Below are 14,583 nucleotides of genomic sequence, written 5' to 3'. Positions count from 1 at the left end.
TTCATGGCAAAAACACGAGATGTGTGCTTGGGTGCCATTAATCCTAAATGGTACCCCAAATGAGCTGCTCTGCATGCGTTTGTAACACCAAAAAAAAAGCTAAGGGACCAAATTTTGGCCCTGAGCCAGGCGCAATTTTACACGCGGAGTTTGCATCATGGCAAAATCTCGCCACATGTAAAATTGCACCTGGCTCAGGGCCAAAATTTGGTCCCTGAGCTTCTTTTGGTGTGACAAACGCATACAGAGCAGCCCATTTTCAAGTGAATAGGCTGACCCATGTGCGACAAGTGTTTCCGCATGTAAATCGCTCTTTTTAAAATTGCTAGCGGGAACCCACATTTCCACTATATATGAACGGGACCTAAAACTAATTAAAAAATAAATAGCCCAAGACTATGGTGAGTGAAGAGTTTTTATTGAATCAGTCACTATTTACAGTCAGTTCTAGTCACAGAATTATTTGTTGTTCTAAATGCAGACATTATTAATCAAGGAGGGACTGTTAAGCCACTAATGGTTCAATTTACACACCAATCAAGGGAAAAAAAAAACAAACAAAAAAAAATATTCTCTATGCAATGATCTGTACAATATTAAACTTTAGAAAAGTCCTTTAACTTTTCCTATTTCAATTCTCTTTCAAGCAAATTGCCAGCCACAAAGCGTGGGCAGTGGAGGCAGACCGGGTCCCTCCTGAATGTAGTGTTCTATCATACGGCAGCAGTGTTTGCTTGAGGCGAATCACTATCCAAATTTGCAGTGATGCGTCTGTATGATTTAGTCTCCCATGAGAATGTAACAGTAGTTTCATTGTAAAACTATATTCTGTACAGAATCCAAAACCATTAAAAGGATAAATGACAAAAGTGGGGTTTACTTCACACGTTATAAATTAACAATTCAAACATACTAATGCTTTACACCTTTGGAAAAGAGATAGAAATACATATCACGAAAATGATAATTAATGCTGATAGTTGGTGGTAGAGGTGCACATGCTTAGTATGTATTAGCAAAACTAGATACCATTGCCTTTTTGTGTGCCACCAGTGATACTAAGAGGGCTTTTACTAAGACAAATCATTTAAGGCAAACCAAGAGATCTTTCCATTTAATGAATTACAAGGATTGGGCCTTAATCCATACTTCTTTTCAGCCTGAGAGACAAGTAATGAAGTTATAAATTAGGTAGAAAGTAGACAGAGATCCATTTTACAAGAGCCTTATATACTCCAAATACCATAATCAAACATACCTCAGAAAAGTAAATAATGACATTGGGAGCTTAGAAAATACTGATCTAGCTTGCTGCATGTGGCCGTTTTCAAGCAGCAGCAAAGATATATGTGAATAAAATGTATCTAGATATTACGACCTTCACAATTTAAAAAGGGAGAAAGTCACGATGCCACACAAACAGCGGCATTCACTCAGGAAGCCGCGTTCAGATGCCTGCTGGAACTGTGTTCAGAGCAATGATTTCATCACAATGCTGCTTTACTTCACTAATAACCCTATAGCAAAAAAACACCAAATCGCTAATGGTAAAACCTACAAATCAGCACTAAAAAAAAAAAAAAAAAAAAAATAATAAAACCTATTAAAGTGACAAGCTGAGGGTAGAGAACAGTCCAGTGGGGCAGAAGTGACCCACTAGGAGGAGATCTTTTTTTTTCCCCAATTCTTTTACACTGTAAGATCTTAACTGAGAATCAACAGTGTAGAAACTACTTCAGTAAAAGGAGAGTCCTATCCTGATGCGGCCTCCTTGGGAACAAGGGCTGAAGGATCAAAAGGACAAAGAACAAATTCAATTCCTTTTACGCATAGGTGCCGCCAGTGATGAGGAGTTCATAGGCAGGATCACGAGTTCTTCTGCAGAGGACAATACATGCACACAGCATCCCCAGGAGCTACAACACAAACAAGACAATAGAAACAAATTATTGCTGAATTTCTTGAGCTGATTAAATGTTAAGGCGGTTAATTATTATTGCACTCTCCTTACCCACCTAAAACCTATGCACAAGCATTCATACAGGGTGGCAAAGTAGGAACACAATTGGAAGACATTGTCACCATATAAAAAAGTACCAGTACATGGACAATAATTGCAGGATAATGAAAGCTAAATTCCAGGCATTAAAAAAAAAAAAAAAAAAAAAAAAAAAATCTAAATGCATTTTCCTTAATAGCCACAAAAAGGATATAAATCCACTTTGAGACCTAGATATTACCCTGTAAAAGGAGTGGTGACATAATTCCTATGCAGAGAGCAGAGCTGTGGGAGTGACCCAGGAGCCCAACCCACTACAGGCTGCCTGCATAAAACTGCAGAGGCAGATATAAGACCAGTCTCCCTGCATAAGGAGGTAGAGCAGCAGTAACTGGTCTTAATACAGGAAGCTCCTTCAGAGAGGAAATGATTCACATTGGATTACTTCTCAGGTCTAGATGAAATGCAGAAAGCACCCCAAGATTCAGAACTAGACATGCCATTTGTATTTAGGCAATTTTTTTTTATGCCAGAGTTCAGCTTTAATGAAAACTTCAGAATAGAACTACTAAAATGATCTCCAATTACACTGAGATGCTAAAGTTTAGAGTGCCTTGTAAAAGTATTCACCCCCTTGACTTTTTACTCAATTTTGTTACATTACATCCTTTAATTCAAATGTTTTTTTAATCTGAATTATATGTGAAAGATCAGAACATAATAGTCTAAGTTGGTGAAGTACAATTAAAAAAATATACACATAAAACTATTTTTTACAGAAATAAACTGATAATTGGCATGTGCGTATGTATTCACCCTCTTTGTTATGAAGTCCATAAAAAGCTCTGGTGCAACCAATTACCTTCAGAAGTCACATAATTAGTGAAATTATGTCCACCTGTGTGCAATCTAGGTGTCACATGATCCGTCATATTACACACACACACACACTTTTGAAAGGCCCCAGAGGCTGCAGCACCTAAGCAAGAGGCACCACTAACCAAACACCGCCATGAAGACCAAGGCACTCTCCAAACACGTAAGGGACAATGTTGTTGAGAAGTACAAGTCAGGGTTAGGTTAAAATATATATATATATATATATATATATATATTCAAATCCTTTGATGATCCCCCTGGTGCACCAAATCTATCAAAACCAAATGGAAAGAACATGGCACAACAGCAAACCTGCCAAGAGACGGCCGCACACCAAAACACACAGACCGGGCAAGGAGGGTATTAATCAGAGAGGCATCTCAGGTAACCCTGGAGGAGCTGCAAAGTTCCACAGCAGAGACTGGAGTATCTATACATAGGACGACAATAAGCCGTACGCTCCATAGAGTTGGACTTTATGGCAGAGTGTCCAAAGGAAAGCCATTACTTTCAGCAAAACAGCACATTTTGAGTTTGCGAAAAGACATGTGGGAGACTCCCAAAATGTATGGAGGAAGGTGTTCTAGTCTGATGAGACTAAAATGTAACTTTTTGCCCAAAGAAAACACTTTGGCGCAAACCCAACACATCACCCAAAGAACACCATCCCCACAGTGAAACGTGGTGGTAGCAACATGCTGTAGGGATGTTTTTCAGTAGTCGGGACTGGGAAACTGGTCAGGGTTGAGAGAAAGATGGATGGTGCCAAATACAGGGATATTCTTGAGCAAAACCTGTACCACTCTGTGTGTGATTTGAGGCTAGGACGGAGGTTCACCTTCCAGCAGGACAATAACCCCAAACACACTGCTAAAGCAACACTTCAGTGGTTTAAGGGGAAACATGTAAATGTGTTGGGATGGCCTAGTCAAAGCCCAGACCTCAATCCAATAGAAAATCTGTGGTCAGACTTAGAGATCGCAGTTCACAAGCGCAAACCATCCAAGTTGAAGGAGCTGGAAGAGTTTTGCAAGGAGGAATGGGCAAAAATGCCAGTGGTAAGATGTGGCAAGCTCAGACTTACCAAAGAGACTTGGAGCTGCAATAGCCACAAAAGGTGGCTCTACAAAGTATTGACTTTAGGGGGGTGAATAGTTATGCACATTGACTCTGTTATTTTGTCTTATTTGTTTGCTTCACAATAAAAAAAAAAAACCCATCTTCAAAGTCATGGGCATGTTCTGTAAATTAAATGATGCAAATCCTCAAACAATCCATGTTAATTCCAAATTGTGAAGCAACAAAACACGTAAAATGCCAAGGGGGTGAATACTTTTGCAAGGCACTGTATATGAAATAGTAGTTATTCGGTTACCATACTTTATACCAGTGGTGGTCAACTGAAAAAGGCCCTCAAAACTTCCAGAACAGGATAGCAGTGCATTTTGGCATCTCAATGGCCAGAAATGTAGGTCCTGCTGAATGTTTGCAGTATCGCAATGCACACTGAAGTTGCAGAACAATAACCCCCAAAAGTCAGTCGACTAAACAAAGCCTCCTCCCAACACGTGTCAGCCCCCAACATTGCAGGCAGTACTGTTAGCATTAACCCTTGACGCCGGCAACACAAATATGCAGCCCCACTGCACTGGGCTTTTTGTGGTGGGGCCGCATATTTGCATATCTCCCTTTGTGCTGGGAGCACGCTGCACACTTCCAGCACCAAGAGCAGGGTCTCACCAAAGGCCCCACAACCTTTCATCAGACCAGAGAATTTTGTTTCTCATGGTCTGAGTCCTTCAGGTGCCTTTTGGCAAACTCCAGTCGGGCTGTCAGGAAATATGTTGTGGAAAATTACCGCACAGCTTTTAGCAAGTTTCAGAAACTTTTCCCACAATTATAAAACGTTTAGAACATTTTCAGAAGCAATTTTCATCTGTTTAAAGTGGTAGTAAACTGTTTTATTATTTCTGCCTACATGTAACAATATAATAAAGCTTACCTGTAGGCAAAAATGAATATCCCTAAACGCGCACTATTTAGAAGAGTTTCTAGCAAGCAGCAGCCGGTGACATCACCAATGCATGCACTCTGAACCAACGGCATACTCGTGCCATTCCTTTAGAGCCGTGTGCTGCAGCTGAGACTCCTACCCACGACATCATTGTGGCTCCGCCAGGTTTTAGGACTCCTGAGTCCGCAAACCTGAAAGGAAGACAAGGTGAAGAAGTCTCTGCAAGTAGTGATAGCGTGCCGCTGGAAGGCTTCGTTAAAGGTCTCAATGTGCCAATATGTGATGCATACTAGCACATTATATTGCCTTTCAGGGAGAAACTTTTTTCCTTCTATTTTTATATAGACTTTATGACCGCTTTAACTGTTCACATAGTGGTTTATGAGAACTAAGACCAAGGCCTGGCATTGATCCTGCTTTATTACTATAGGAAGGACTGAAAAAGCAGAACCCGTTGTACAGGTTCTTAAAATTCCCAAATATGCGTTGGGGATTTTTTTCTGCCCAAGTCATTGAAATAAACTATGAACTTGTTTTTCTTACTTTGGGTGAAGGTTTGTTTCATGAATAAATGTTTTAGTGCTACTAAAAGACATTCCATTTATGAATAGGCTAAAAATGATTAGTGTCAGTAAAGAGTGTTAATTATAGAAAAAAAAATGTAAAAAAAAAAAAAACACCCCCACAACTCTGGGGAACCCATCCATTTTAATGTTTGCTACAGCACAGTCAGACTGCAGGCAAACTACATGGTACTTTAAAAATACATTAATGACAATGGGGCCCATTCTTTGCACTGCCAAATATCTGTCAGGATGCAGTTATAGATGCACTTGCAATTCACCTGAAAATACAAATAGGTCAAGTGTCAATGAAGGGTGGGGTGCCTTGATAAAGCTATACGGCTCTCTCAATAATATTACACACACATATATGTACTTTATTATGAACACAATACCACATATAGTAGCGTTATCCCTTTGGCAATACTCACCTGTATCGCAGCAAATGCTAATGCAGCCCATATAACATACATCATAATTTCCTGCAGCTTTTCCACAACTAAAGCTTCACAGCCCTGAAACAAAAAAACAGAAGAGTGTGATAAACCCTGAAGAAGATACGGAACCCCTGTATCGACATACGTTTAGTACCCAAGGGGGAGCACCCGAGTGAGGACACTACGGCATGCTTTGGATCAACCACATGGCAGTTTCAGAATCGCATGGAATTTAAAGCACATTTAAACTGACACAGCTGGATGTCACATATAAACACAGGAGCACTTTTCATTTATGTTTACTTAATAGTGGGATCAACGTTTATTTCATACATGATCCTATGGACACTAAAAAGTGGTATAAATCAGGGCTTTTTTTCAGGGGGAACTTGGGAACTTGAACACCACCTCTGGCTCAGACCCTTGGGGGGGGCCTGCTCACCACAATCACTTGTAAAAACACAGAAGTCTAGTTTCTGTGTTTAAAAGTGACAGCTCTGCACTCTGTGTGTAACCCCCCTGAACTCTGCACTCTGTATGTAATGCAATCCTGGTATTTGATGCCCCTTTAAGACCCTCCTGCTGTTCGTGAAATTTAACTGACCACACCCACTATTTGATGTGATTTGGAGGGTGTGTGGGGGGGGGGGTGGTCATGGTTGAGTTCCAGCACCTATTGTTTGAGAAAAAAAAGCCCGGGGTATAATTGTTAACCACTTGAATGCACGGTAGCGTATATATATTTTTCACATATTCTTAATTTTTATGTTTGTCAATTTATTGCACAATTGTCACTTTCTACAGTCGTCAGAGACTGGGTTTTACCATTGTATGACTCACATGTTTATGCACTTTGGTTAGTATGCTTAGTGTGTAGTCTGTATGGTAGAGTAGCCAGAGACCACTTGTCAGTAAAAAGGTACCTGACAGCCCGACTGGAGTTTGCCGAAAGGCACCTGAAGGACTCAGACCATGAGAAACTAAATTCTCTGGTCTGATGAAAGGTTGAACTCTTTGGCCTAAATGGCAAGCATCGTGACTGGAGGAAACCAGGCACTGCTCATCACCTGGCCAATGCCATCCCTACACTGAAGCATCATGCTGTGGGAATGTATTACAGCAGCAGGAACTGGGAGACTAGTCAGGATCGAGGGAAAGATGAATGCAGCAATGTACAGAGATGAAAACCTGCTCCAGAGCGCTGTGACTCTCAGACTGGGGCGAAGTTTCATCTGACAATAGGACAACCCCCAGCACACAGCCAAGATAACAAAGAAGTGGCTACAGGGCAACTCTGAATGTCCTTAAGTGGCCTAGCCAGAGCCCAGACTTGAACACAATTGAACATCACTGGAGAGATCTGAAAATGGCTGTGCATCGACACTCCCCATCCAACCTGATAGAACTGAAGATGTCCTACAAAGAAGGATGCCAAGCTTGTAGCATCATACTCAAAACTTGAGGCTGTAATTGGTGCTTCAACAAAGGATGTGAATACTTATGTACATGTGATTATTTTATTTTTAATACATTTGCAAAAGGATTTCAAACTTTTCACATTGTCATTATGGGATATGGTTTGGAGAATTTTGAGTAAAACAATGAATTTAATTTATTTTGGAATAAGGGTGTAACATAACAAAAAGTGGAAAAAGTGAAGCGCTGTGAACACTTTCTGGATGCACTAACTCCTACCCTTCTGGAGGACACGGATTACTGTATGTAGAAAATACAACTACCCTGGATTGTGCCCCCAGCAGCCATATGGTTATTGTACTGTATGTGCAGGATTGGTGTTGCCCAAGCTTGCCCACAGTAGGTCTGTTATGTCCTATTATTCCTAGACTACTGATTTGAGTTTAAAGGAGCAGGCCCTGACTTCTGTAACAGCATTTTCTGATGTACTACAATGTACCCGGTTTCCCCTGCATTCAGTATACATCTCAGGATTGTCTGGTGTGGGCATAGACTGTCAGAAGTGACTCATGCAGATAGCTGAGGAAATGGCAGCAGACAGAAATCACAGTAGGTGTTTTGAACACTTTAGGATATGCTTTGTTCATTTTTAATTTCAGGAGGTTTACAAACACTTAAAGCTTTGAAAATGAAAGTTGGAAGCCAAAAGGTTGCCATGCACAGCTCCAGTTCTGGCTGCTTCAGCCTTAAGCTGGCCAGGCATGGATCAAAATTTGACTTTTCCACCAGGAAACGGCTGAATTTCAATCCATGTATGGGCAGGGTTGTTGTACACAGGTCAAACCATTGATTGACTTGTGTACAACCAGACTGTCGGGTTTTTCCTGAACGATCAGTGCCGCTGGCTATAGCTGGCAAAACTGATCATTGTATTCTGCTATCGGGGATGTTTCCCTGTTAGAATATAATTGCTCAGCGGAAAGGGATCCACATCTAATTTGCGGATGGGGTAAAAAAATCAGCCGATTTATTTATGTTCAAAAAAAATTAATCACATATGGACGGTTTTAGTAAATTCCCCCTTTAGCTCTAAACTTGTAAGCATGTGTTATCAGTCTTGCCCTACTTTATTTCTGAGGGATTACAAAGAACACAGACCACTCTTCATTCTCATCTCCATAACGCTTTATGAAGTTATCAGCTAACAAGATTTCCAAAAAAATCAACAGGCATTTTTTGCACTTAAGTGGTTCTTCAGTCAGCTTTGCAGAAATTAAAAGTCAGCAGCTACAAAAACCATAGCTGCTGACTTTTACTAAACAGCCACTCACCTGTCCCAGGATCCAGCGCTGGCATCTTAACTGAACACCTGGCTGTGACTGCTTGTTGCTTCACAGCCGGCTGCCCATTGCGCCTTGTGAATGGTCCCGCAGTCTTCTAGGACATGTGACGTGGCCCAGAGGACTGCGGGTGGGCGGGGAGGATGTGTGTTTGGCTTGGGGGTATGGAGGGTATAGAACTTTTAGATCACCTAGGCGATCCAAGCGGAAGTGAGAGCGGCTACCTGTCAAAACCAGGTATGTGTGTGTGCTAAAAAGGATTTTTTTTTTTGTTAAAAATATCGATTTGATAAACATTTGCGTTGCGCAACTACTGTGGAGCCTAAAAAATTTGTAGCACCTTTTTATTCTACTGGTCATGTGCTTTGAGAAAATACATGGTTTGGGGGATCTTTTACAAACTCTGAAAACTAAGTGAAAAATGAAAATCGCCAGATTAATAACCAAATTTCTCATATACAGTTTTGCAGTTCGTTCAAATTTTCACCGTTTCACAAAAAGGCGCAAATTAAAGTTTACAAAATATTTGTTATTAACTCAATAAAAGTTCAACTTTTATATTTAGTAGGACCTTAGCAGGAATTTTGTACATCTGTATCTGCTAGTAATGATTTTAGTGCATTTTTAGCGAAAATCTTGATCCGATAAACATTTGTGCAAAACTCGTAGGGCCCTAAAAATCAATAGCGCCTCATTTTTATTCTACTGGTGATGTGCTTTCACAAAACATATGGTTGGAGGGGTCCATCTTTTACAATCTCTGAAAGCTGTAAGTGAAAGCTAAGAATGCAAAAAGCAATGATAAATTGCAAAAATGGTGCGGCTACCTGAGTTTAAAAGTGGAGCGCAGGGCTTGGCAGCAAAAGGGTTAAAGTACACTGCCTAATAGTGCAACATCAGCATCCAAAGTTCTCCATCTCTTACCTCAGAGTACAGATCTCCATGCCTGGTTAAACTCCCTGTACAGTTTACCACATTGTCTCTGCAGCAACTTAATGGCACACTGTTATTATGTGTGCTTATATACCATGGCGTCTTCTCCCAGTCTGAATAGTTGTGGATGCCACAACAGTGAAGCTGTAGGGAAAAAAAAAGTTGGGTAAATGTAATGTTTACACCTTGGGAAGAAAAAAAAGGCGGCGGCTGCATAAATACCAAATTCCATGTGACAAAAAAGACACACTTGGAACATAATTGGACCTAAAGCCTTGCTGAGTCGTATACATTGTCAAGCCAAGGCAATGAATTCTGGGACAAAGTATCCTCACAAATGTCACTTAATATGGGATTGGTATTTGAGAAATCACCAAGGAGGTAAACAAAGCGGTGCAGGATACCCAAAGCAACATATACCGAGCCATGAATTTGTGGCAAACTAAAAATCTCTGCATCGAGTTGTTGAACAGAATAGAACAGGCACTCCAGCTGTCTCTGACACAAGCCTTTGTATGGTTAGATTCAGGCTGACCATAGAAGCCAGTATAAATGAGATGCTGAGGTATCTGCCCACATCACTGAACTACTACTGTCTTTATCCAAACTGTTCAATATGTGAACATGACCAACTGCGATATGGCCTTTCCCTATTCTCCGAGGGGTATCAAGTACTTGGAGCGTCTAGTACTGCTTTTCAATCACCCTAGACTTGGCAATGCAGTCTATATTCAGCTGGTATAAAGCAGACTTCACACCTACTATACCATGAAAAGTTTACTCCTTGGTGTACTAAAAACAAACTTTACCCTCTGGTGCCCTGTTATATGAACAAAAGCAAGGTGCATAACAAGAGGTCTATGCCAGGGAATTTAGAGACTAGGCAGAAGAAGGCAGACAATGGATGGATCTGACTGTACAGCGATCCTTCACATCAGAGAGACCTCTGTGTCAAGTGCCAGAGAATGCAGCATTCCTCAGATAATGGCCATCTCTTCAGCTATTCCATTTCAGGTCATATTAATTAATGAATTCATTGAATGTGTTTTCACTTTAGGTCCAATTGAATTCACAAATTCTCCCTTTAGTTTAGCATCTGAATCATCCAAACTTGCATCTCGTACAGTGCCCATTGCCTCAGAATGCCATCAAACCCTGCTTTCTGCAGCATATGTTTTTTCATAATTTCACCTTCAAAAATACAAACACATTGAACAGTTCTAAGCCGAGGTCACACCTGCTTCTGGACGTAATCAATAGCCCGGCTTGCTGAGTCAGGTGAAACACCATTGTACTGGTTGAATACATTTGTAATGCTTTTATCAACTTCATCTTCAACCTGTGAATATAAATGATGTTCTGTTAAAGAGCTGTTTACCCAGCCACATATTATATTTACCAAAGGAAAGAACAAGTTAGCATGACTTAAAGGTTACATTCACCTTTTCAGGCAGAATTTCACTCTTAATAGAAGCCTTTTCTAATGTCTTCTTTTATCACTTACCTCATCCATGGCAGCTTTGAATTTTCACCTCAGTTCACAATTCAACCACTTACCGCAAACCGTCATTGTACGTCGGTACTTTGACGTAAAATACTAGGGTTAGGGCAGCAGATATCTGCCCTAACCCCGGTATTTTCTGAAACAGCGGGCTATCCTCTTTAGGATAAAAGTGGTTTCCATGGCGAATTTGCCACAAGGTCACTTATCAGCGGTGGGAGAGGTGCCCACCCCCCACGATCCAGTCGTCTCTGCTGCTTTACGGACCCACCAGTAGAGATGGAGACGATCTGATCCTTTCCCCTCTGAGGCACTGTGTCGAGTGAGGGAACGATGGCCTCCACTCGACACAATGACGTTGGATGACAGAAGAAATGTCAATCACTTGCGCCCAACGCCCTTAAAAAGGGTAAAATGTTTTTTTTATTGCATTTAAGTGTAAATATGAGATGTGAGGTCTGTTTGACCCCAGATGTCACACTTAAGAGGTCCTGTCATGCTTTTTTTCTATTACAAGGGATGTTTACATTATATTTATGCTGTGATCCAATTTTTTTTTTAAAAAGGGACAGTGTAAAAATAAAAAAGGCGCCCCATCCCACCGTACTCACGCAGAAGCAAGTCGCGCCAGCATATGTAAAAATGGTGTTCAAACCACACGTGTGGTATTGCCGCAAACGTTAGAGCGAGAGCAATAATTCTAGCAAAAGACCTCCTCTAACTCAAAACTGATAACCTGTAGAAGTTTTTAAACTTCGCCTATGGAGATTTTTAAGGGTCAAAGTTTATCGCCGTTCCACAAGCAGGCACAATTTTGAAGCATAGAGAGATAGAGAGATATTTTATAGCCAAAAAAAACACAGATTTTAACGTGTAAACAAGTTTGAAAAATAAGCCTGCTCCTTAAGTGGTTAAAAAAATGCATCCAGCCAGGAAACTTCAGATTAAATCATGCACAGTCTTACTGCATCACCGAATAGGGTGTGTTTTACAACTCTGGACCATGCCTCCCGTTTCATACCTTTTACATTTTTTTTTTTTTATTTCCGTCCACATTTCTACTTGTTCCTTTCAGGTGGCCATACACAGTGATTGTACAATCACCTTTAGTGCTACTGTCAGCTATTAAGTGCAAGGGCCTGCCTGATTTGATACAAAATTTAATAGATTGTTTGGGTGGGTCCTCCTATTACACAGTTTTGGTAAATCTAAAAAAAAAAAAAAAAATGTACAGAGATTGCACAGATTGCAGTGTGTATGGCCAGTTTTATACAAGTACATGGGAGGGAGTGGGTGGAGACACTCAGCTGTCATTGTTCTTGTGTAAACACACCTAGTATACTTCCAGGCCCCATTCACACATATTGTGGTGGGCGCTTTTTTGCCCCATGACATGCATAGGTCAGCCCATTGATTTCAATCAGCTGCTCTACATGCTTCAAAGTAGCTCACAAGACATTTTGGTGTGTTGCAGTTTGCACATTTTTTTTTTTAAATCATTTTATTTTAACATTTTTTTTTATACCACAACATAAAAACAAAAAATATTGAAGTCAAAAACACAATTATTCATACCATCACAAAAACACACAAAGCCCTAAGGAGAGGAGGAAAAAAATCCCACCCCTCTCCCCATTCTTTCTGTCATATCGATCCACAGTCTTCTTATTCTATAAAATGAAAAACTATTTTTCCCATACATCTATATTCCGACAAACCTAACTCAATCCTGTATCCCATCCACATGGTCAAGCCAGATCGCATCGAACCTCTTAGACCCCTTTAACACTGGGGTGGTTTGCAGACGCTATTGCGCTAAAAATAGCGCCTGCAAACCGACCCGAAACAGCCGCTGCTGTGTCTCCAGTGTGAAAGCCTAAGGGCTTTCACACTGGATCGGTGCGCTAGCAGGACGGGAAAAAAAGTCCTGCTAGCAGCATCTTCAGAGCGGTGTATACACCACTCCTGGCCATTGAAATCAATGGGGCAGCGCGGCTATACCGTCGGCAAAGCGCCTCCGCAGAGGTGCTTTGCAGTGGTTTTTAACCCTTTCTCGGCCGTTAGCGGGGTGGTTTTACTGCTAAAACGACGGTAGAGCGCCACTAATAGCGGGGCTTTGCCGCCGACGCACCTCCCGCCCCAGTGTGAAAAGGGCCTTAGATGAATTTTACATAAAGAAAATATGTCTCTCATATGAAATGCATTTCATTCAGCTCAAATATCCATTCAGATAAAGGTGGAGGGTGAGGGGAGGTCCACTTAATAGCAATTTGTCTCTGAGCCACAAAAAAGTGCTCTGCAATAGTAATCCACCTTGGTGGTTTAAGAACTGAGCTATCAAGCTAGTCCAGTAGACATGTTAAGGGATACGCTGAAAGATTCAGATCTAAAATCCCAATAAGTGTGTCCACAACCTCCGCCCAATACCTCTGGAGTTTCGGGCAGCGCTATAATAAATGTATCAGTAACCCTGGATTGTTACACGTAGAGCAAGCAGAGTCAGTTAAGCCAATGGTGAACAAAAATTTTGGGGTCCTATAGTTTGCACATTTTACTGTGCGTTTCTCCGCATTTGTTGTGCATTTCACGTGGTAAAATTGGCATTTGCTTCCGCGTTTGTGATGCCCTTAATAATGGCATCAAAAACACTTAGTATAAAAAGGTGGCCATACACTATACAAAACTGTAAAATAAAAGACACACCTATCAATTCAATCACTCTATATCCAATTAGGCAGGCCCTTGCACTACATAGTTGATATAGATTATAGAGATTGTACAGTGTATGGAGAGCTTTACAGACTTCCAGGAACACACTTCTGTTTTTTTTTTTAACACTACAGTTCTACTCCACATAGGTGATCGCTCAGCTTCGGCATACTCTGCTGAACGATCTATATGAAGGAAAAGTTACCCATACATTATACAGTTTTCCTTTCGATTTACCAAAATTATAGGTTGGGTCTTAATGAGGTCAGCTGCTGAAGTACTTCCTTAAGCCTGGTACACATAGACCGAATGTCAGACGGGATCGGGTGGTTTAAAAGAAACCGGGTGACGTTCAGCTCGCGTGTACAGCAGCTGGCCGGCTTCTATTGTAGGGTCATAATCGGAACAGGTCTGCAGGTCGGCACCCACGTCAGAACACACGTCAGAGGAGATCACTGTACTAACATAGCATTGTTAGTACAGCAGTTCTGACATGAGCTGTCAGTTTATTTTTTGGTAAAAATAACAAAAAACAAAACTAGTAGTGTGTAGGCATTAGTCTAACAATTTTTCCCATCCATAGCAGAGGGTCATAGGGGAGTTTTCTATAGAAGAGAGGCCAGGGTAATGCCTTCCCTAGAATATAGAGACAGCATTTTCTTTACTGCAACAGAGGTACAATTAATGGTGTAAATATAGGGAAGCTGGAATTGAGTTAAAAAAAAAAAAAAAAAAGTGAACTTAGCCTTGTAGTGCAAGTGTATCACATGGTAGGAAATCAAATAAAAGAAT

General features: G+C 40.9%; 1 protein-coding gene across 1 annotated transcript in view; it reads right to left on the bottom strand.

Annotated features, from left to right (window-relative positions):
* Positions 1-397: 397 nt before the first annotated feature.
* The window catches only part of TSPAN3 (tetraspanin 3), a 38,087-nt gene continuing 23,901 nt past the window's right edge, over positions 398-14,583 (bottom strand). The window contains exons 4-7 of the mRNA XM_073619195.1: positions 10,819-10,920; positions 9,573-9,725; positions 5,887-5,970; positions 398-1,916 (exon numbers count right to left, since the gene is read on the bottom strand). Coding sequence (XP_073475296.1) covers positions 1,824-1,916; positions 5,887-5,970; positions 9,573-9,725; positions 10,819-10,920 — 432 coding nt within the window. The 3' untranslated portion in view covers positions 398-1,823. The remainder of the gene's footprint in view (positions 1,917-5,886; positions 5,971-9,572; positions 9,726-10,818; positions 10,921-14,583) is intronic.

The sequence above is a fragment of the Aquarana catesbeiana genome, linkage group LG03 (assembly GCF_042186555.1).
Source record: "Aquarana catesbeiana isolate 2022-GZ linkage group LG03, ASM4218655v1, whole genome shotgun sequence".
NCBI classification, from domain to species: Eukaryota; Metazoa; Chordata; class Amphibia; order Anura; family Ranidae; genus Aquarana; species Aquarana catesbeiana.
This window is presented reverse-complemented; position numbering and strand designations above follow the sequence as displayed.